Source organism: Lepidochelys kempii, chromosome 25, assembly GCF_965140285.1.
Source record: "Lepidochelys kempii isolate rLepKem1 chromosome 25, rLepKem1.hap1, whole genome shotgun sequence".
Classification (NCBI taxonomy): domain Eukaryota; kingdom Metazoa; phylum Chordata; order Testudines; family Cheloniidae; genus Lepidochelys; species Lepidochelys kempii.
The window spans coordinates 19,730,931-19,750,942 of NC_136404.1; the positions used below are offsets into that span (position 1 = coordinate 19,730,931).

The following is a 20,012-nucleotide window of genomic DNA, read 5'->3' on the forward strand; positions in this document are numbered from 1 at the left end:
TGCTTTTGTTTAATTCAGTTTTTACAGAAAAAGACTGAAGGACTAGTACTAGGCATTACTCAGAGACTGGCACTAAAGACAGAATCTTAGTGCACCAAGGCAAAGCCAAAAGAGAAAATTCATTTACAAAGAGGTCATATCATTGAGAGCATGGTCAAGCTCTTCACTGATAGCTTTGTACTTCAGCTTCTGAGCATACAGCTCATCTGCAGGTCGAAGGGCCCAAGGCAAGGTGTTCAACAAGAAATGTAGTAAAACAGTCCACAGCAAGAGATGCATGGTAGAGAATATGGAGAACAGTTGGAATGCAGCAAGTGAGGATGAACGGTGGAAAATAAAGATGAGAAGAAAACATGTAAATAAGATAAGAGAACATTAAAATATAAGGCAGAAGCTATACACATGTACTAACTGCTAAAATGTCAGGAGTTTCAATTTCTTACTAAAAATTTTCAGTGGAGTTTTAGAAAAGATTTAGAAGCCAGATCTTCCTACTGTCACAGCTGAGTCAGATAACAAACCTTAAAATAAATTCTATTCCTATAAATTAAATACAGTGGCCCCTTGATTAGGTGCAGTTGGTATACGGGGATGAAAATAGTTGGCTAAAGGTAGCTTTTAGTTTTGATCATTTCATTTTTGAAAGAGAAGGGGTGAGTAGAACTTTGGCAACTAAATGTCATGTCATAATTCCCCATTTTCTGGACAGCTGAACTGTTTGTTTTTTTTTGGTGCTGCTTCTAACCTGTATGACTTTAGCTTTAATTTTTGCCCATTCCCAGATGTGACATTTATTAAGAGTATCAGAGCTGATGAACAAAGGTAAAGAGATCAGGAAATCTGAGCAGTCTTCATTTTAAACAGAGTTGTCTGTTTAAATTCTCCCCGACCCCTTAACTTTAGGTGACTTTTAAATGGAAATATAGAATTAAACTGAGAACTTTGGTTCTCATTCTGTTCTCAATTATGAAATTGTCTTTGTTATCCACACAGAATTACCAAGCAGGGATTTTATTTCTTCACTGTGAGTTTTATAATTAGATTGATTGAAGAATGGTAGGAAAATCTGTTGTTCAAGTGAACTGATAGAAATGGGCAATACTGATGAAGACACACCAGGTAATCACCAAAGCTACTGACTAGCTATAGATGGGCACGTAATATGGGTAAATGATTATTAGCTAAATGACCCTGTTCAGAAATGAGATTAGATACATATACATATTTTCACTAGAGCTGTTGATTAATCGCAGTTAACTCGGTGATTAAATCAAAATTAATCACGATTAATCACAGTTTAAATCACATTGTTAATAGAATACCAATTGAAATTTATTAAATATTTTTGGATGTATTTTTCTACATTTTCAAATATATTGATTTCAGTTACAACACAGAATACAAAGTGTATAGTACTCACTTTATATAATTTTGATTACAATTATTTGCACTGTAAAAATAATGAACAAAAGAAATAGTACTTTTCAGTTCACCTCATACAAGTACCATAGTGCAATCTCTTTATCGTGAAAGTGCAAAATGTAGATTTTTTTTTTTTGTTACATAACTGCACTCAAAACAAAACTATGTAAAACTTTAGAACCTACGAGTCCAGTCAGTCCTACTTCTTGTTCAGCCAGTCGCTAAGATAAAATCATTTTCATTTACGGGAGATAATGCTGTCTGCTATTTATTTACAATGTAACCTGAAAGTAAGAACAGACTTTCACATGGCACTTCTGTAGCCGGGACTGCAAGGTGACTTACATGCCAGATCTGCTAAACATTCGTGTGCCCCTTCATGCTTTGGCCAACATTCAAAGGATTTGCTTCCATGCTGATGAGACTCATAAAAAAAAAAACGTGTTAATTAAATTTGTACAATTCTCCCCAAAGGAGTTCAGTATGTCTCCTGCTCTGTGTTTTACCTGCATTCTGCCATATATTTTTTGATATAGCAGTCTCAGATGATGACCCAGCATGTTGTTCGTTTTAAGAACATTTTCAGTGCAGATTTGACAAAACTCAAAGAAGGTACCAGCATGAGATTTGTAAAGATAGCTACAGCACTCGACCCAAGATTAAAGAATCTGAAGTGCCTTCCAAAATCTGTTCGGGATGGGGTGTGGAGCATGTTTTCAGAAGTCTTAAAAGAGCAACACTCCAATGCAGAAACTACAGAACCCAAACCACCAAAAAAGAAAATCAACCTTTTGCTGGTGGCATCTGACTCTGATGATGAAAATGAACATGCGTTGGTCTGTGCTGCTTTGGATTGTTATCGGGCAGAATCCATCATCAGCATGGATGCATGTCCTTTGGAATGGTGGTTGAAGCATGTAGGGACACATGAATCTTTAGAGCATTTGGCATGGAAATATCTTGCAACGCATGGCACTGTTCTCACTTTCAGGTGACATTGTAAATAGGAAGTAGGCAGCATTATCTCCCATAAATGCAAACAACCTTGTTTGTCTTAGCGATTGTCTGAACAAGAAGTAGGATTGAGTAGACTTGTAGGTTCTAAAGTTTTACATTGTTTTATTTTTGAATGCAGTTTTTTGTGTGCAGAATTTTACATTTGTAAGTTCAACTTCCATGATAAAGAGATTGCACTACAGTACTTGTATTAAGTTAATTGAAAAATACTATTTTTTTATTTTTACAGTGTGAATATTTATAATAAAAAATAAATGATCACTGTTCATTTTGTATTCTGTGTAGTAATTGAAATCAATATATTTGAAAATGTGGAAAATATCAAAAATATTTATATAAATATTCTATTATTGTTTAACAGTGCAATTAATCATGATTAATTTTTTAATCGCTGGACTGCCCTATTTTTCACCTATAGTCATGGTTTCTGCTGCTTACATTGCTTTGTTATTACTTGTTGCATGTGATCTCTGGGAAGGAGTGGTAGCTATTCCATTCAGAAGAGATGCTAGCATAGCTTCTGGGATTGATAACACTGTCCTTTTTCAGAGGAACAGCCGTGTTAGTCTGTATTCGCAAAAAGAAAAGGAGTACTTGTGGCACCTTAGAGACTAACCAATTTATTTGAGCATGAGCTTTCGTGAGCTACAGCTCACGAAAGCTCATGCTCAAATAAATTGGTTAGTCTCTAAGGTGCCACAAGTACTCCTTTTCTTTTTACTGTCCTTTTTGTTGGAACACCATCTCAATTATCCTGAAATTTGGGATCTCGTTTGCTTTTGGACCCAACCATCTGTCTCCAGACTAGTATGTGGCCCTCATATCTCCAGATTAGCTATCACTATTTTTCTACAGAGAGCTAAATTTTGAAAAATGTAGGTCCATCAATGACTATTAGCCAGGATGGGCAGGGATGGTGTCCCTACCTTCTGGGGCACCTGGCATTGGCCACTGTTGGAAGACAGGATATTGGGCAAGATGGACCTTTGGTCTGACCCAGTATGGCCGTTCTTATGCTCTTATGATGATCTTCAAGCAATTTACAGGAACAAAGCCCAGTACTGAACAATGTGTCTACTTGTATGAATCTCGTATGCATAGCTTTCAGTTTGCAAGGGACAACTTTTTTGGAACTCCTCCAAGAACACTGATTTAGTCTAATGATAGTCCCAATGACTGGCTTAATCAGGACAAAATGAATATAAGTTCAGCTACATGGAGGCAGGGGACACATTCACCCCATGCCAAGGGATTAAATGGTGTTTAACAAGTATAGAATCTGTAATAGTGTTTTAAAGAAAATGTTCAGTAGAGCATTCTGTCCTATTAAGAATTCAGACATATTTTAAGCGTTCACTTCTTAATCAGGACAGTAGGCCATCCACAGAGGCAGATGATTCTACAGTACTACCAAATGGATGAATTTTTAGGGGAAAATTACTGAGAAAAAAGTAAATATTATAGCATAACTGTGTTTAATGGTCTAGCTACAGATAATTATAGTAGTATAAAGATTTCCCCCATAATCTACAAAGAATACATAGTGCTAGAATTTATTGTTTCTCAGTTTGAAATTGATGGGACTTGTAAAAACAGTAAAAATTTCAAAAGTAATTTCATACCTTCCAGATCATCAATAGTCTTTTCCAGTTTAGCAACTGTTCTTTCTGCAAACTCAGCACGTGTTTCAGCCTGGAAAGAGATTATGCAGAAAAAAAATTTAAATACTGGACGAGAAACAATCTCTGTTTGTGATGTTGCACTCCATATGATTTTATGAAAATATGCTAATGAGTGTGAATATAATGTAACTGGAATATGCTTCATGCAAAAGGTCTCTTGTAAGGTATCATTACAAAGTTTATAATCTACTGAGTGTGGTCATCCTATTTGTATAAATGTATCATTCTTGTATCTGAAACTAGAAATATGAAATATAACTCTGAGCTCCTATTGTAATTATGCAAAGTGTTGGCCATTAATGACTATTTGGAATCTTGATGGCTCCCATCAACTAGGACAGTTGGTTGTAAATAGAAAAGGAGTACTTGTGGCACCTTAGAGACTAACCAATTTATTTGAGCATGAGCTTTCGTGAGCTACAGCTCACTTCATCAGATGTTTACCGTGGAAACTGCAGCAGACTTTATATACACACAGAAATCATGAAACAATACCTCCTCCCACCCCACTGTCCTGCTGGTAATAGCTTATCTAAAGTGATCAACAGGTGGGCCATTTCCAGCACAAATCCAGGTTTTCTCACTTCAGAGGAACAGCCGTGTTGTAAATGGCTCTGTTTACTTGCAAGCCTTCCTGTGAGTCAGGCCAGGAAGAATGAAGGCTTGGGGTCTCACAGGACATGTGAACATGTCACATGATACTGGAATCCATCTTTAACCTGGTGCTTTCCCATTTAGAAGGGGGAGGACCCATAGACAGACAAAGGGTTCTCGCTTTGTGCCAAAGCTATAAAAGGGGGTGGAACAGAACAAAGGGGCTGCAGTCATGAGAAATCTCCTAGTTACCACCTGAGCTGGAGCTAACAAGGATTGCACCAGGGGAAAGGATTGGGCCCAGACTGGGGAGGAGTCTAGTCTGTGAAAGAAGCTTATTGGAACATCTGAGGGTGAGATTTACCTGTATTCAGTTTCTTAATGTATTAGGCTTAGACTTGCATGTTTTGTTTTATTTTGCTTCGTAATTTAGTTTGTTCTGTCCATTATTACTTGGAAACACTTAAATCCTACTTTTTATACTTAATAAAATCACTTTTTCTTATTAATTAACCCAGAGTAAGCAATTAATACGTGGGGGAGCAAACAGCTGTGCATATCTCTCTATCAGTGTAATAGAGGGAGAACAATTTATGAGTTTACCCTGTGTACGCTTTATACAGAGTAAAACAGATTTATTTGGGGTTTGGATCCCATTGGGAGCTGGGTGCTGGAGACAGGAGCACTTCTTAAGCTGTTTTCAGTTAAGTCTGCAGCTTTGGGGTGTGTGGTTCAGACCCTGAGTCTGTTTTGGAGCAGACTAGCGTGTCTGGCTCAACAAGGCAGGGTTCTGGAGGCCCAAACTGGCAGAGAAAATGGGCTCAGAGGTAGTCTCAGCACATCAGGTGACAGTCCCCAGGGGGTTACTGTGATCAAACCTGTCACACTGGACAAGAAACAATCTCTGCTGAAATGCAAATTCATTGGGATGGATTGTCTCACCTCCTTGAGTTTGTCAGAGAGAAGCTTGATTTCTTCTTCATATTTATCCTCTTTTTCAGAGTACTGTGGAAACAGGGTGAACAATCTATTAAGGACCTGGTAGGAAAACTAAAGCATCAGACAGTTTAACTTTTTTATTAGGCGACTGTTAAGAGTCATTGACTAATAACAGGTAGTAGCCTCCTGTCATTCTAAAATGCTTTTCCTTAACTATCATCCTGTTTCCTGGATGCAACTGTGTCACTGTATTTCTTGAGGTTTCTTGTTGGCCCACTGTCAGAATAAAATTCTGAATGCCTTGTCTTTTGCTTCAGGGCTATATTCTTTGCCCTGGACTATGGCTCCACTTACATATAATAAAAAGTGGAGAGGTTTACACACACACACACACACACACACACACACACACACACACACACACACACACACACACACACACACTCTCCTCAAGTAACTCATATCCTTGAAGTAATTCAAACCATCCCATCCCCCTGGAACAGGCTATTCTTCACCAAGTGATTTATTTTCAAACCCCTCCTCAAAAATCAGTTATTTGGACTACAGTTCTATCTTTAGTCTCTACTCAGTATCTGCGCCCATTCTGGTACCCAAATACTTGAATTAAGTTGTCAGAAGACACAAGAAGCATATGTAAAGTTGGTTACCATCCCCCAATTTTGTTGTTCTTGTAGAACGTCCTACCAGCTGTATTCTCTTTGCTTTTCCTTTACACTTCATCCACCATGGCTCATCATTTGTCAAGTTCTGTTTGAACTACTCTTATAAGCTCCTCAGGGCAGGGATCATGTGAATTTCAATACAGTTCCATGTACACCTATCCAGCTATATAATACAACTTCTAAGAAGTTCAGGAATGAACGAGATATATTCCTATCCTGTTAGTCTTCTGTGCTAGAAAAACTTTGTAAGTGATGCCAGCAAACAGATTCAAAAGTAAAAAGTGTGGGTAATTTGGAGTTAAGACTCTAGTAGCACAATGCCCTGTACTATATGTGCCTTTCCTGAACGTGTTTCATTCCCCAAAACTCAAGTATTGGATTAACCAAGAAATGCAAAGTTCACTCCAAAACCGCCTTACAAGGGTGTTAACTATTAATAAATACACCAAAAGATATCAACCTCCCTCCCCAAAAAACCCTCTCTCTCAACTACAAACAGAAAAATGGGCAATGCACAGGTAAGATGACACTTCCCATACAATACCGTGCTTCATTCCCTCTTCAATTGCTTGACCCCTGCTCCCCTAGCCATACAACTTTGTGAAATCCATTCATTATCAGTTAACATAGCCTCAGAGTATTATGTAAATTGGTTTGTCTTGTGACATACCCTGGGTCTAATATGTTGCACAGCACAAGGGATTTGTATGCTAATTCCACTCAATTTGGATCTCCGGTCAGATTGTCCTAGGACCCCTACCACAAGCAAACGTACTGGCTTTCTACAGAAGATTTTTTGGCATCAAATTTACCTTACACACCAATTCTTCCAATAATTCCTCAATTAATCAATACAAAAAGCATGACAAGTTTTCAAATTCCTCTTTTTTTGTGATTGCTGTAAACTTGTATCACCAACTCTTCATTCTCCTTCCTGAACCTTAAACATTCTGTGTTCTTAACCAGGAAGAACCAACCTTCTCAGACTGAGCCTCCAGGGACTTTAGGTTGTTAGTGACATTTTTTAGTTCTTCTTCAAGGTCACTGCATTTTCTACACAAAGACAAAGGTGATCAAATCAGTTCTTCTACATATATTATGCTGTTTGGTTTCCAAATGGGCTAAACAAGTAAAATGTGAGCCAACTTGTCAGATACACTCAGTGCACTAAGTTGGTGTACATGGCATTTATAGTTTCCCAAAGTATACTATACAGACTGCATTTAATAGATTTTTGTAGCAAAATATAGCTTGTTAGGAACTCAAGCAGAACAAATAAGCCTTTCTTGAATCTTAAAGCTCCATGCTCTCCTCTGTGAACAGTTATCTTCTGTTAATTGTACCAGGAATTTAATTGGACCGTAATAATGGCCATACTGGGTCAGATCAATGGTCCATCTAGCTCAGGGGTGGGCAAACTTTTTGGCTTGAGGGCCACATCTGGGTGGGGAAATTGTATGCAGGGCCATGTATGCAGGGCCATGAATGTAGGGCTAGAGCTGGGGCAGGGGGTTGGAGTGTGGGAGGGAGTGTGAGGTGTGGGAGTGGTGCAGTGTGCAGGAAGGGGCTCAGGGCAAGAGGTTGGAGTGCAGGAGGGGGTTCAGGGCAGAGGGTTGGGGTGCAGGGTGCGGCAGGGGGCTCAAGACAGAGGGTTAGGAGGCTCAGGGCAGGGGGTTGGAGTGCAGGCTTCAGGGTGGCAGCGGCATGCAGCAGGGTTAAGGCAGGCTCCCTGCCTGCCCTGGCCCCACACTGCTCCTGGAAGTGGCCAGCATGTCTGGCAGTGGCTCTTGGGGGTGGGGTGAGGTGGGGCAGATGGCTCCATGTGCTGCCCTCACCTGTGGGTACCACCCCGAAGCTCCCACTGGCTGTGGTTCCCCATTCCCAGCCAATGGGAGCTGTGGGGGGTAGTGCTTGCAAGTGAGGGCAGCACACAGAGACTTCTGCCCCCCTTTCTCCCAGGGGCCGCAGGGACATGGTGCCTGCTGCTTCTGGGAGCAGTGTGGGGCCAGGACAGACAAGGAGCCTGCCTTAGCCCTGCTGTGGCATGGGGCTGGCAATCCTGCGGGCCGGATTGAAAGCCCCGATGGGCTGGATCCGGCACCTGGGCCGTAGTTTGCCCTCCCCTGATCTAGCCCATGATCCTGACTTCCAACAGTGGCCGGTGTCAGATGTTTTAAAGGAAATAAACTGCCTTGTTTCATTCATCAAGTGGTCCATTCCCTGTCATCCAGTCACCATCTTCTGGCAGTCAGAGGCTTAAATACACCCAGAGCATGGGGTTGCATCCCTGACCATCTTGAGTAATAGGCATTGATGGTCCTGTCCTCCACAAACTTATCTAATTCTTTTTTTAACTCAGTTATACTTTTGGCCTTCAAAACATCCTTGGCACGAGGTCTACAGGTTGAGTATGCATTGTGTGAAGAAGTATTTCCTTATGTTTTAAACCTGGTGCCTGTTAATTTTATTGGGTAACCCCTGGTTCTTGTGTTATGGAAGGAGTAAATTACACTTCCTTATTCACTTTCTCCACAGCATTCGTGAGCATGCCAGTCTCTCAGATCTAATAGGATTCCCATCAGGGAATTGTTTGAGATTCCAGGATGACAGGAAACTAAAACTTCTAAAAAATATTTGAAATTTCCATTCTGCAAGAAGTTCCAGCTCTAAATAGTGGCAACCTTTACATTAATGAGATACAATACTTGGATCCCACAGTGATGCTACTATGAAAACCTTGAGATAAGGCTCTACATACTGTGCCGGACCAGACTAAGGGATGTGATCCTGTGGAAATCCCTTCCCCTCCCCCCTGCATTCAGAGAACAGTTAGGACCTAATAAGGTCTTTCTATCTCTAGTCTGATATTCTAAAATGATTTATGTACGTGCAGAACCATTCTGAACAGCCACTCACAGTTCTGACACCTCAGCACGTTCCTCGGCTCTCTCTAGTTCACCCTCCAAAATGACCAGTTTACGAGCAACCTGTAGAGAGAGAGGAGAATTATTTTTTCCCCATTTGTTTTCCACAAAGCCCCACATCTCTGCAGGTTTCTTTTTTATCAAATAAAGGTTAGAAGCAACACCGGTCTGGAGATATGCAACATATAAACAACACATTACAGAGATCTGGTGTATGCTCTGTTGACACCCTGTAATCAGCTGCTAAGGAGAGTGAGCTCAGTGCAGGATCCCTTCCCCAGAAGCCTAGAGACTTTCCAATGTTCCTAGCATTAGGCAGTGTAAAATGTAACAAGCTCATTTCATGTTAATTCTCAGGCTGTTAGGAACTGCATCTTTGTGGCCTTGCTGTGCCCAAAAATATATTCCAACTACTTGAACTACCACTTTATAGAAAGTATACAAATAGTATTAAACAGACTATACGACTTTTTGAAGTTCTTCCAGGTAGTTTCTTTATTACTTTCTCACCAAAGCAAATAGCACCTGCTACTTCCTTGCAGCGCCAGTTTTACCTCTTCATATTTACGGTCAGCCTCCTCAGCAATATGCTTAGCCTCTTTCAGCTGCATCTCCTGAATTTCCATTTTTTCTTCATCCTTCATTGCTCTGTTTTCAATAACCTTCATACCTCTATAGAAGGAAACAAAGCGGATTGTTTCAGAGAGAATGGGGTTACTACAAGCCAGTCAGCACATTCAGCCTAATAGGCCTGTTGTGAACTTCTTAATATCTAACTACTGTGACTTGAACCCAAACCAATCTATCATGTTCTGACTGGCTAACAAAGTTGCTGATAATACTAGTTGGAATGAATCTCTACTTATCAGATTGTCTTAACAGTGCTTGCAGCTATTGAATGATGCAGGATTCTTCCTTAGCTTATTTGTGCTTCTTCCATTTAGCAAGATCTTTAAGTAGATTTAATGATACAAGCAAATAAACGTAAACGTATTTGAGAGATACCAGTGGGAACTTTTCTTTTTAAAACCTTACTCAAGTTTGTGGTCCTTAGAATAATTAGGTAAAGAGGAAATAGCTAAAAACAAAATAGCTAAATACTCTTCTCTGTGGCTTTACCCACGACAAATATTAGTTCATTCAAGACAAACTATTCAGGCCGGGTTTTTGTTTAAATATTGAGAAATGTTTTCTTAGAGCTCAAATTTGGAGCAGTTTGTAGACTATTAGAGTAAAATAATATCAAAGGCCAATGTAAAATCTGTTGGATACAACTTTTCCCGTCCCAACTCACGGCAACTAATAAAGTTTCTGGACTCTAGCCTGCTGAGCCAGGGAGCCCTGAAGCAGGGGTGTTGGAACTACAAGGACTGGGGTGTGTAGCAGCACCCCCTAGCTTGAAGTGGTTTCCATCATATACAAGGCTTACCGTTTTGTTCAATGGCTTTCAGCACTCCCATCATAAAAATTGTTCCAACGCCACTGCCACCAAGGCTCATAAGCATATAGAATTCAGAGCACAGCTTTGGTTCTAGAAACTGCATTACCTTTACAGATAGCAGATCCAGCAAAAAAAACACCAGGTTGAAGAAAAGCCCTTCTTCTGAAGTAAGCGTTCTGGTCTCAAACTCCCATACCCACTGCCTGAGATGCTTGGGTAAAGCATCTCAATCTGCTCAGCGCACCCTCTGCCATAAATTAGCCAACCAGGCCCTTAGGCACTGGAAGTCTCTTCTGTTGTCTATTGATTGGGGAAGCCTTTAGCATTTTAGGATAGATGTGGAGTCACAACAGATTATAAGCCCAGATAGTGGAATGTCCACACTACATACAGCTACTGGAAGGGGATACATAACATTCTTTGACAATGGGATGCACAGCTATTTGCTAGACAGCAGTATAATCTTGGATTCTATTTCCCTAGGAGGGAAATATGGGTTGATGGTTAAAGCAAGGGACAGAGTCAGGATTCTGATTAGATGCTGTTTCACTTGAGTGGATAGGCAAAACTATGTTACAAGTATTTTTACAAACAGCATAGTCAAACACAGAGATTTGGCATATTAATTATAAAATGCATTGTGTCTAAGTGCATGAAAATTGGGTTCTATTACCAAAGCTGCCAGCAGTGACCTGGTGCAATGTCACAGATCTTCAGTTACCTCTTCTGCAAAATAGGGTGATCGATATGTATCTACTTCAAAAGGTAGGTGTATGAGGAGTTGCTCAATAATAAAAGGCTGTAAGTACATGGAATCATTATTGATCAATGGAAGAGGTGAGACTAGAATGTGTGGTCTCTTGGCTCCCAGTCCAATGCCCTTCTCCTTAGGTCAACGAGTATTTTAAGGGGGGAAAGCAGAGCTCCAAACAGGAGCCGGCGCAAATGCTGTGCATATTGTATGCATATGATACAGAAAGTTCAGCAAGGTCTGGGAGCCTGTGCAGCTGGAATGTTCAGAAAATTAAGAGCAAGGATATAACAAGTTATACAGTGTATATGCAAATTATGATTTTTCTGTATTTGTAACTGCCAAATTTCAATATATTTTCATAGAGACAACAAAACACCTCCAATCTCAGGACCACTCTGCTGCCAACTTTAAAGTTTTTACCCCAAACTTTAGAGAGACACAAATGTTAAAACCATCAGAAATGTTATTTAATATGACTAGTTCTCACTGTCCTCATTCTTGGAAACACTTTGGTCATTTTTGCTCAGACTTTCAACCAACCTGGAAGCTTTCAGTCCAAATCCTAAGCAATTGTCCAAGTAATAGGCAATCGAAAACAGAGTTCTAATAGAAAGATTTGTGCAGTTTAGACATTGAATAAGTATATATTATAGGTGGAGCAGTAACAAGCAGTATTAAAACAGTTAAGGGCTCAGTTCAGTTCCCACTGAAGTCAGTGACTGACTTCAATGGAAGTTGAATCCAGCTATAAAATAATTTGAGGGGCAAAGTTAAATGGTGTTTGGGGCTAACAATTGAGAATTCTTCTATTTTAATTATCTGACTGCATGAACTGAGTGTTAAGAGCTGCATCAGAATTCTTTGCAGCCTTAGCTTGAGATTTCCATGTGGGTTAGTGATGCGTTCAATGGAAACGTATTCTCTTGAATTGCACTCAGCAACCTTAGCTGTAACTTCATGCAGTTTTATGTTTAATTTTTATTATAGTATCATAGGAGTATGCATAGTGCTCGAGGTAAATAAAGATACAGTTTTTCCCAGTGGAGATAACAGGCTTTGTTACAGCAAAATGGGACACAAGTTACAGTAGATCATGGTGGGAAAGAAATAGGTTACACAGCTGAAGGGGAACAGGACAAGGGAGAATACAGCCCTTGGGAAGTCTAGCTTCCCCAAAGGGGCAGCTGGGATGTATATGATATACTGCAAGTTTTGTCATTTTTTGGATGAAACGGGAAATGTCTAGACAATGGGAACAGCTTATTAACCAGTTACAGAGTTGGTACAGTATCACTTTTGTGATTGTGGCCCTTTATTTCTCACAGTACTAAAAGTAGCATCTGAAAGAGTGAGTGGGAATCGGAACTTAAGTGCACCAAGTCTTTAAAACCTACAAAGACTGTTAAAGTATCCTACTAATGGGATCTTCTGATGTAAGTCACTTCTCTGCATCGTTCCTTTTGGATGCCTACCTCTCGCTTTCATCTGCTGCCTTCTCTGCCTCCTCCAGTTTCTGCAGGGCTGTCGCCAGACGTTCTTGGGCACGATCCAGCTCCTCTTCCACCAGCTGGATACGCCGATTCAAAGCTGCCACTTCACCTTCTGCCTATGCAAAACAATCAAACAGCACTGGTTAAATAAAACCCAACTAGCTAGACACCAATAATTCAAAACTGATCACCTCTAATTACTTCATTTTTCACTATTTATATGCATGGAATTCTAGGAAGAGATGTTTTTTAGCTATATAACTATAGGAATTTGAATGTTTTTTTTAAAAAATACACCCGCACCTTCTCTTCCTCATCACACAGAATTAAGCATTAAAAATCTGTTTCACAAGAAAAACATTTTCAGCTAATTGTACTGTGGAGATGGGAGGTTCTACATGTAGAAATCTAGTTGGAACTTTTTTCTTAATTTTCTAACTCCCAGATGGCTCAGTCCAGAAATTCCACATTTGACTTATTGTGTTGGTCTTGTCAAAGATCCTAACTAACCCTAGCTTTGGATGGCTTGCTAATGGAATTTAGTTAAAGCAACTTCTGTGTACATTAGGGGCTCCACTATCTATAAATCTCACATAGTTCATAAATAGGGATTGGCCAGGGGATGGCCTGGGAGCCATCAGGGGAAAGTTACTCGTCTGTGTTGAGTGCATGTGGCACAGCAAGAAACTTTCCAAAAATAATTCCACTTTGTTTTCTACCACTTCTATATAGCCCTCTGAGACTGGGCGGAGAGGGGAGGAAACAGGAGATAGGGAGACAATCTGGGGCCCATGGTGGAAACCGTGGGGGCTGGTCTGATGAACTCTTCTTGTTGCTAGGATTCCTGTCATTTATGCAGCACTTGAATTTTTTTTTAAAAAAATATGAAATTCACATCCCAGTGAAAAAACATAGTAGGCATCTTGCAGTATTGAGTTATATTAATATCTAAGATAACCCAGTCCTGCAAGAATGTTCAAAGAGACAGATCACTAATTCTGATCCCTCACATCTCCCAGATGCCTCTTGTGACTTGCCAGAATCTTTCAGAAGGATTCTCCAATGGCATAAAGTTTCACTTGTGAAATTCAAGGCAGATGAATGTGGTTTAGCTTTGATTAAATTGGGATGTGGAAAGTCAAATTTAAATTTTGTTTGGTTATTGAATCCAAAACTGACATTCTGAAATTCCACTTTGTCTATGAAGAACAGTGCAAATGTATTTTTTAAATGTGAAACAGTTTGAAATACTGCTCTTTAAGCCATCCTGTTTTTGTTTTCGGCATAAAGGTTTGGTGAAAAATACTGGACACTATAGTGGTCTTGGGAGAAAAAGTTAACACAAAGTTTTGCTATAAAATGAGACAATACATTTTTTTACCATAATCTAAAAGTGTTTTATCAAAAAGCACATACGCTTCCTGCTATATGGATAGGTTTTTCTAAATCACTTACCTTCTTCTAATAATCTGGAAGGAAAATACTATATTTAATTAAATACTTATATGTCTTGTTGGTCTAGGACAGTGTTCCCCAAACTTCTTACCTTGCATTGCTCTTTACCCAGTCTGTGCCCCTCCCTGGGCTGGGAGTGGAGCCATGGCTCTGGGAGGGGGTGGGGACGCAGACGGGGTAAGGTGGCCAAGGCTGGGGCTGGCAGCTAGGGCCAGGAGCTAAGTGGGGTGGCGCTCCCTCCCCGCCCCCTGTGGGGACTGATCCAGGCCCCAGCCATGCCCCCCAAACATTTGTGGCCCCCCCCCAGGGGACCTATGGTGTAGGAGGTATATCAACAATATTGCCTTCAGCAGCAGTTCTAGGATTCAAATCTCCAACTTCTTAGGATGGCAAGTTGTCCCATACTGGAGACATCTCATTAATGTAGAGTGGTTTCAGAGAAAGATAAATATTACAGGGTTGGAGTGTTTGGCGTGAAGAAAGATTTTTAGGTACTAAATATGGATAGTTTGGGCCCAACAGTAATTAAGGGAATCTGAAGGTGCAAACAGGAGACAAGGGAGGGTTTACCTAGCAGACGTGGTTTGAAAGTGAGCAATAAAATACACCTCTACCCCAATATAACGCGACCTGATATAACACAAATTCAGATATAACAGGGTAAAGCAGCGCTTCGGGGGGGGCGGGGCTGCACATTCCGGTGGATCAAAGCAAGTTCAATATAACGCGGTTTCACCTATAACGCGGTAAGATTTTTGGCTCCCGAGGACAGCGTTATATCAGGATAGAGGTGTATCAGGAAATATTTCCTAACAATTAAGTCTTTTTAAAGACCGTTGAATAGTCTGAGAAGTAGTTAAAGCCCCATCACTGGAAAGCTCGCAAGTAAACAAGGCAGTGGAGAAATGTTGTAGGCAACATCAAGACAAGATGATCAAATTAATCCCTTCCATATATACTTCTGAGTAAAAGGAACTATATTATTAAAACACAGACTGGAAAAAAGCAAATAACTATTGGCTCGTGGATTTTTGTATGACGGGAGCTAGAATGCCTTCTATTTTCCTAGTGCAGTTTGGTCGTTAAATTTTTCTAATCACAAGTCAGTCAGAATTTCATTTGTTTTCTTCTTAAGTGCTATCCATTGAATGTGCAGATTACATACAAAAGCCACTATCTTAGAAAAGACATCTATAGCAATCCAGCACTGATAACCTCCTTCGCTAGATGCTTTCATTTTAAGACGCAGTGTTAATGAAACAGGATTCCAACCTGTAACAAGAATCCTCCAAAGATAGGGTTGCCAACTGTCTAATGACACAAACCCAAACACCCTTACCCCACCCCCTGCTCCGAGGCCTCGCTCCTTCCCCAGGCCCCCCTTCACACACACCCCCGCTGTGGCAGGGGGTTGGGGTGCAGGATCTTGGCTGGGACCGAAGGGTTTAGAGTGTGGGAGGGGGCTCCGGGCTGAGCCTGGGGCAGGGAGCTGGAGTGCAGGAGGGGATGTGGGGTGCAAGCTGTGGGAGAGAGTTTGGGTATTGGAGGGGGCTCAGGGCTGGGGCAGGAGATTGGGGTGTGGGAGGGGGTGAGGGCTCTGGGAGGGAGTTTGGGTGCAGGGGGTTGGGGTGCGGAGGGGGATGCAGGCTCTGGCCAGGAGGCACTTACTGCCTTAGCCCCACTGCGCTGCTGGACTTCTAGCACCTAAAATCTCCCAGTTTGGCTCCGGGAGATAGAGTCTGATACTGGGAGACTCCCGGCGAAACCGGAAGGGTTGGCAACCCTACCTAAAAACAGGGATATGTGGCTACTTGAAAGTTGGAGACAGTTAATTTGACCCCACTTTTTTTCAGTTAAAGCATGCCATGGTCTACAAAGGATTTGCCTTATATAGTAAAAGTAATTCACTGGATCCATGTGGTAAAAGACCAAGAAGATCCTGAGAGGGCTAATCACACACAAATGTATGAAACCAGCAGTCTCAGTCCAGAGCGCATGGGGAGCATTCTTTACATGCTCTGAGGCTCACAATAGTGGATAGGGTGACAGACATCCCGATATTAGGGACTTTGTCATATTTTTCACACTTGCTATCTGGTCACCCTAATAGCAGAGGGGTTGCTCTATTAAAGTCCGTAAGAGTTAAGTTATTTTTCCAGCATGTTCAGATTTTTTCGACCTATGTTAAAGTAACATGTAGTTGCAGAGAAGGAGAAAATTGCTTGGAGCGCTCCTTTGAGAGAGATTTTATTAAACTGCACATTCATATTCTGCTTGTAACTTTAGCTTTCTACTTCCAAAAAGCTACTTAAAGGGAGCAAGTTATCCAGCTGGAATAAATGACAAAGGAAAGTGAATGGAAGGACTTCATCAGCCTCTGCATGAAGAAAAAGAAAGTCTGTCCCATGCTCCCCAGGAGGGCACGTGGTGGTGGTGAGGCTGGAAGGGACCTATTGGAGGAAGAACAGTTTCAGCAACAACGCAGTGCTGCGCCCCGGCAGTGCTGCGCCCCAGCAGCAGAGGGATAACTCAGGAGTGGAAAGGGCTACAGATCAGGCCATTTCCCCAGGGCTGCTTCAGGCACTCACTGAATGTAGGTATCAGTAAAGCACTTCAGTCAGTCTGAGGTCCAGGGAAGGTTTGTGTGAGAGTGCAATTACAGGAATTGGCTGCATGTATCCTCAGAGTTTCTTGTGTAAGAATTCAAAGTAAAGATCACCAGGTAATCTGGTGTGATCTCCTACACACCACACACCACCCAATCGCCTCTGCATTGAGCACAGCAACTTGGATCAGACTCTCCTGGCCTGCCTATTCTCAGCCTGTGGCACACAATGGTTTAGTCTCCCCCTGGAAATAGGCTGTCCAAGAGAGGTGTCTCTAATGTAATTGTGGGTTTGTCCAGTGTGTTTGGGTCGTACAATATCTGGATGGTAAGGTAAGCAAACTGCTACCGTAGATGGGAATGTAAATTTAACTGATAATGTGCTTGATTTTTTGTGATTGTGTCAGTGGGATTTGCACCTGACCAGCCTTAACTCAGAGGGCCAGATTCTCACCCATGGCTGAGGAAAACAGGAGTGCAAAGTGTCTTTAAGCCACCAGTTCTAGGGCCCTTCTGTGTCAGGCCAATCCTCCTGTCAGGTTGTTCTTACTTGTATCAACTGTCAACAGTCCCAAGGACCATTATGTCAGTTGGGGATTACTAGGGTACTTGGAAGCCCCCCCCACCATGTTCCTTGTGCCAGTAACAGGGAGGGGTAACCATATAGGAAATGGCTCTAAGCTATCTGATGGTCCTACACAGGGGAACATCTCTTGGAAATAAATAAGCTAGTTTTAAGATACTCTTGTGGTGGTGGATCAGCAGGAAGCTTCCTAATGCAGCAACAGATGTAACCCTAGACAACCAATATCGTTTTTTTGTGGGGGTGGGGAGTTATGTACCTCAACCATAACATAATTGTCTCTGCCTTTTTCCTTTTGGCAAACTACTGCAAAAAATTAACACTAAATGAAATATACAACCAATATACTGTGTGTTGTAAAATATACCATTTCTAGTTAGTTATTCATCTGCATTCTATGCAGGTACGTACATCTGTTGCCTTCTTTTCAGTCTGTTCCAGTTTTTCCTGAGCATCTTTGAGAGCTTCTGAGTATTTATCCAGTTCATCTTCAGTTCCTTTTAACTTCTTCTGCAGTGCCACCAGCTCATCCTCTACCTTTTGAGAAAGAAAAATAAGTTGTGAACATTCTGACACATTGGTTGCTCTGCTTATAGATAAGGATAGCCAAAGACTTCTTCCTACTATTTGTTTTAAATTATGTTAAGCTTTTTTTAAAGTGATTCTATGGAGAGATATCGAATTGTGGATTTTTCAAAGTTGCTGTGTAACTTCAGTTGTCTAGATGCCAAGTAGCCTACACAGTTTTACACTATTTTAATAAACCTAACATGGCAGCTGAGCAGGCTGTTTGGCATTCACATAATGAACATAAGAATGGCCCTACTGGGTCAAACCAAAGGTCCATCTAGCCCAGTATCCTGTCTTCCGCCACTGGCCAGTACCAGGTGCCCTGGAAGGAATGAACAGAATAGGTAATCATCAAGTGATCCATCCCCTGTCGCTCATTCCCAGCTTCTGGCAAACAAAGGCTAGGGACACTATTCCTGCCCATCCTGGCTAATAGCCATTGATGGACCTATCCTCCATGGATTTATCTAGTTCTTTTTTGAACCCTGTTATGGTTTTGGCCTTCACAACATCCTCTGGTAAGGAGTTCCACAGGTTGACTGTGCGTTGTGTGAAGAAATACTTCCTTTTATTTGTTTTAAACCTGCTGCCTATTCTGAAACCATGCTATATCCATATTTCTAAACCAATTTAGCAAACCTCACCTATGAGGAAAAATGTTTAAAATATTAATTTTTAGACTGAGTGGGGACCTGATAACAGTCTTCAAATATATTAAGGGCTGTTATAAAGAGGATGGTAATCTGCTGTTCTCTATGTCCGCTAAAAGTGGCACAAGAAGTAATGGGCTTAATCTGCAGGAAAGGAGATTTAGGTTAGATATTAGGAAAAACTATCCAATTATAAGGATAGTTAAGCACTGGAACAGGCTTTCAAGGAAGGTTGTGGAATCCCTGTCATTAGAGGCTTTTAAGAAAAGTAGACAAATACCTGTCAGGGATGGTCTAGGTATACTTGGTCCTGCTTCAGCATAGGGGGCTGAACTACATGACTTCTTGAGGTCCTTGCCAGTGCAACATTTCTATGATTCTATAACTCAGCTGTTGTAAGTAGGCATAACTCCATTTACTTCAATTTAACTATGACAACGTACACAAGTTGAGAATCTGACCCCATACATCCAGGGATTGAGTAACCCTCGATATTGCCCTAGTCTGAAATAAAAAATTATGCTAGCACAGTGTGCTCCTCCTCAGGGAAGGCAGGGACAAGCTTATTCCCATCACTGGCATTCTACCTACAGTACTGTCATTGAATCCCGAAAATAAAGAAAATGTCATGTATATATGAAAAATGCATTGCACCCATATCCCCGAGTTCAGGGAGACTCTTAATGAAACATACATTTGAAACATGTTATGAAAAATAAGTTCTGTGTATGTCTTTTACTCTTTTGACTGTGTTGCCCTTGTTTATAGTCTACAGTCCACCTGGTCTGTATGTAAATACAACACTGGATCTACTGTCTCCTTAACAGAAGCAAGAGGATAGAGAATGAATCACAGAAGTACAGGTATTAAGTAGAGTAGTGTTTAGAGTCCATATCTCCCTTAGCAAGCACTGCTACACTTCACTTGGTAAACTGAGGCATTGCTTGAAATATGTTGAATATGATCAGGGCAAATGTGTTATCTGAAATACAGAGGTACCATCCATTCACTGAGATACAGTTATTTTGTTAGATTTGATGGTCATAACATTATTTTCCTAAAGATTCATAGCTTTAAACCACATATGGTTTTCCAATGGAAGGAGGGACATATGGGTCATCCAAGGTATGTTCCATTTTATCTCATCACTCGACCATACCATATAAATCCACACTGTATTCTAAAAAGGTGCTATTTATATCC

General features: G+C 41.0%; 1 protein-coding gene, 2 long non-coding RNA genes and 1 pseudogene across 5 annotated transcripts in view; 3 read left to right on the top strand and 1 right to left on the bottom strand.

Annotated features, from left to right (window-relative positions):
* The window catches only part of LOC144929891 (uncharacterized), a 103,384-nt gene that overhangs the window by 13,465 nt on the left and 69,907 nt on the right, over positions 1-20,012 (top strand). The window lies entirely within an intron of this gene.
* Positions 1-20,012, top strand: part of LOC140903318 (zinc finger protein 316-like) — an 86,529-nt pseudogene that overhangs the window by 13,225 nt on the left and 53,292 nt on the right. The gene's annotated exons all lie outside the window — the stretch shown is intronic.
* TPM4 (tropomyosin 4) overlaps positions 1-20,012 on the bottom strand; it is a 26,361-nt gene continuing 6,349 nt past the window's right edge. The window contains exons 2-9 of the mRNA XM_073324461.2: positions 18,001-18,126; positions 12,929-13,062; positions 9,816-9,933; positions 9,254-9,324; positions 7,315-7,390; positions 5,658-5,720; positions 4,062-4,131; positions 1-206 (exon numbers count right to left, since the gene is read on the bottom strand). Coding sequence (XP_073180562.1) covers positions 124-206; positions 4,062-4,131; positions 5,658-5,720; positions 7,315-7,390; positions 9,254-9,324; positions 9,816-9,933; positions 12,929-13,062; positions 18,001-18,126 — 741 coding nt within the window. The 3' untranslated portion in view covers positions 1-123. The remainder of the gene's footprint in view (positions 207-4,061; positions 4,132-5,657; positions 5,721-7,314; positions 7,391-9,253; positions 9,325-9,815; positions 9,934-12,928; positions 13,063-18,000; positions 18,127-20,012) is intronic.
* Positions 16,043-20,012, top strand: part of LOC140903325 (uncharacterized) — a 23,840-nt gene continuing 19,870 nt past the window's right edge. For both annotated transcript variants that reach the window (XR_012156218.2, XR_012156219.2), the window contains exons 1-2: positions 16,043-16,994; positions 18,021-19,672. This is a non-coding gene — a long non-coding RNA (uncharacterized LOC140903325). The remainder of the gene's footprint in view (positions 16,995-18,020; positions 19,673-20,012) is intronic.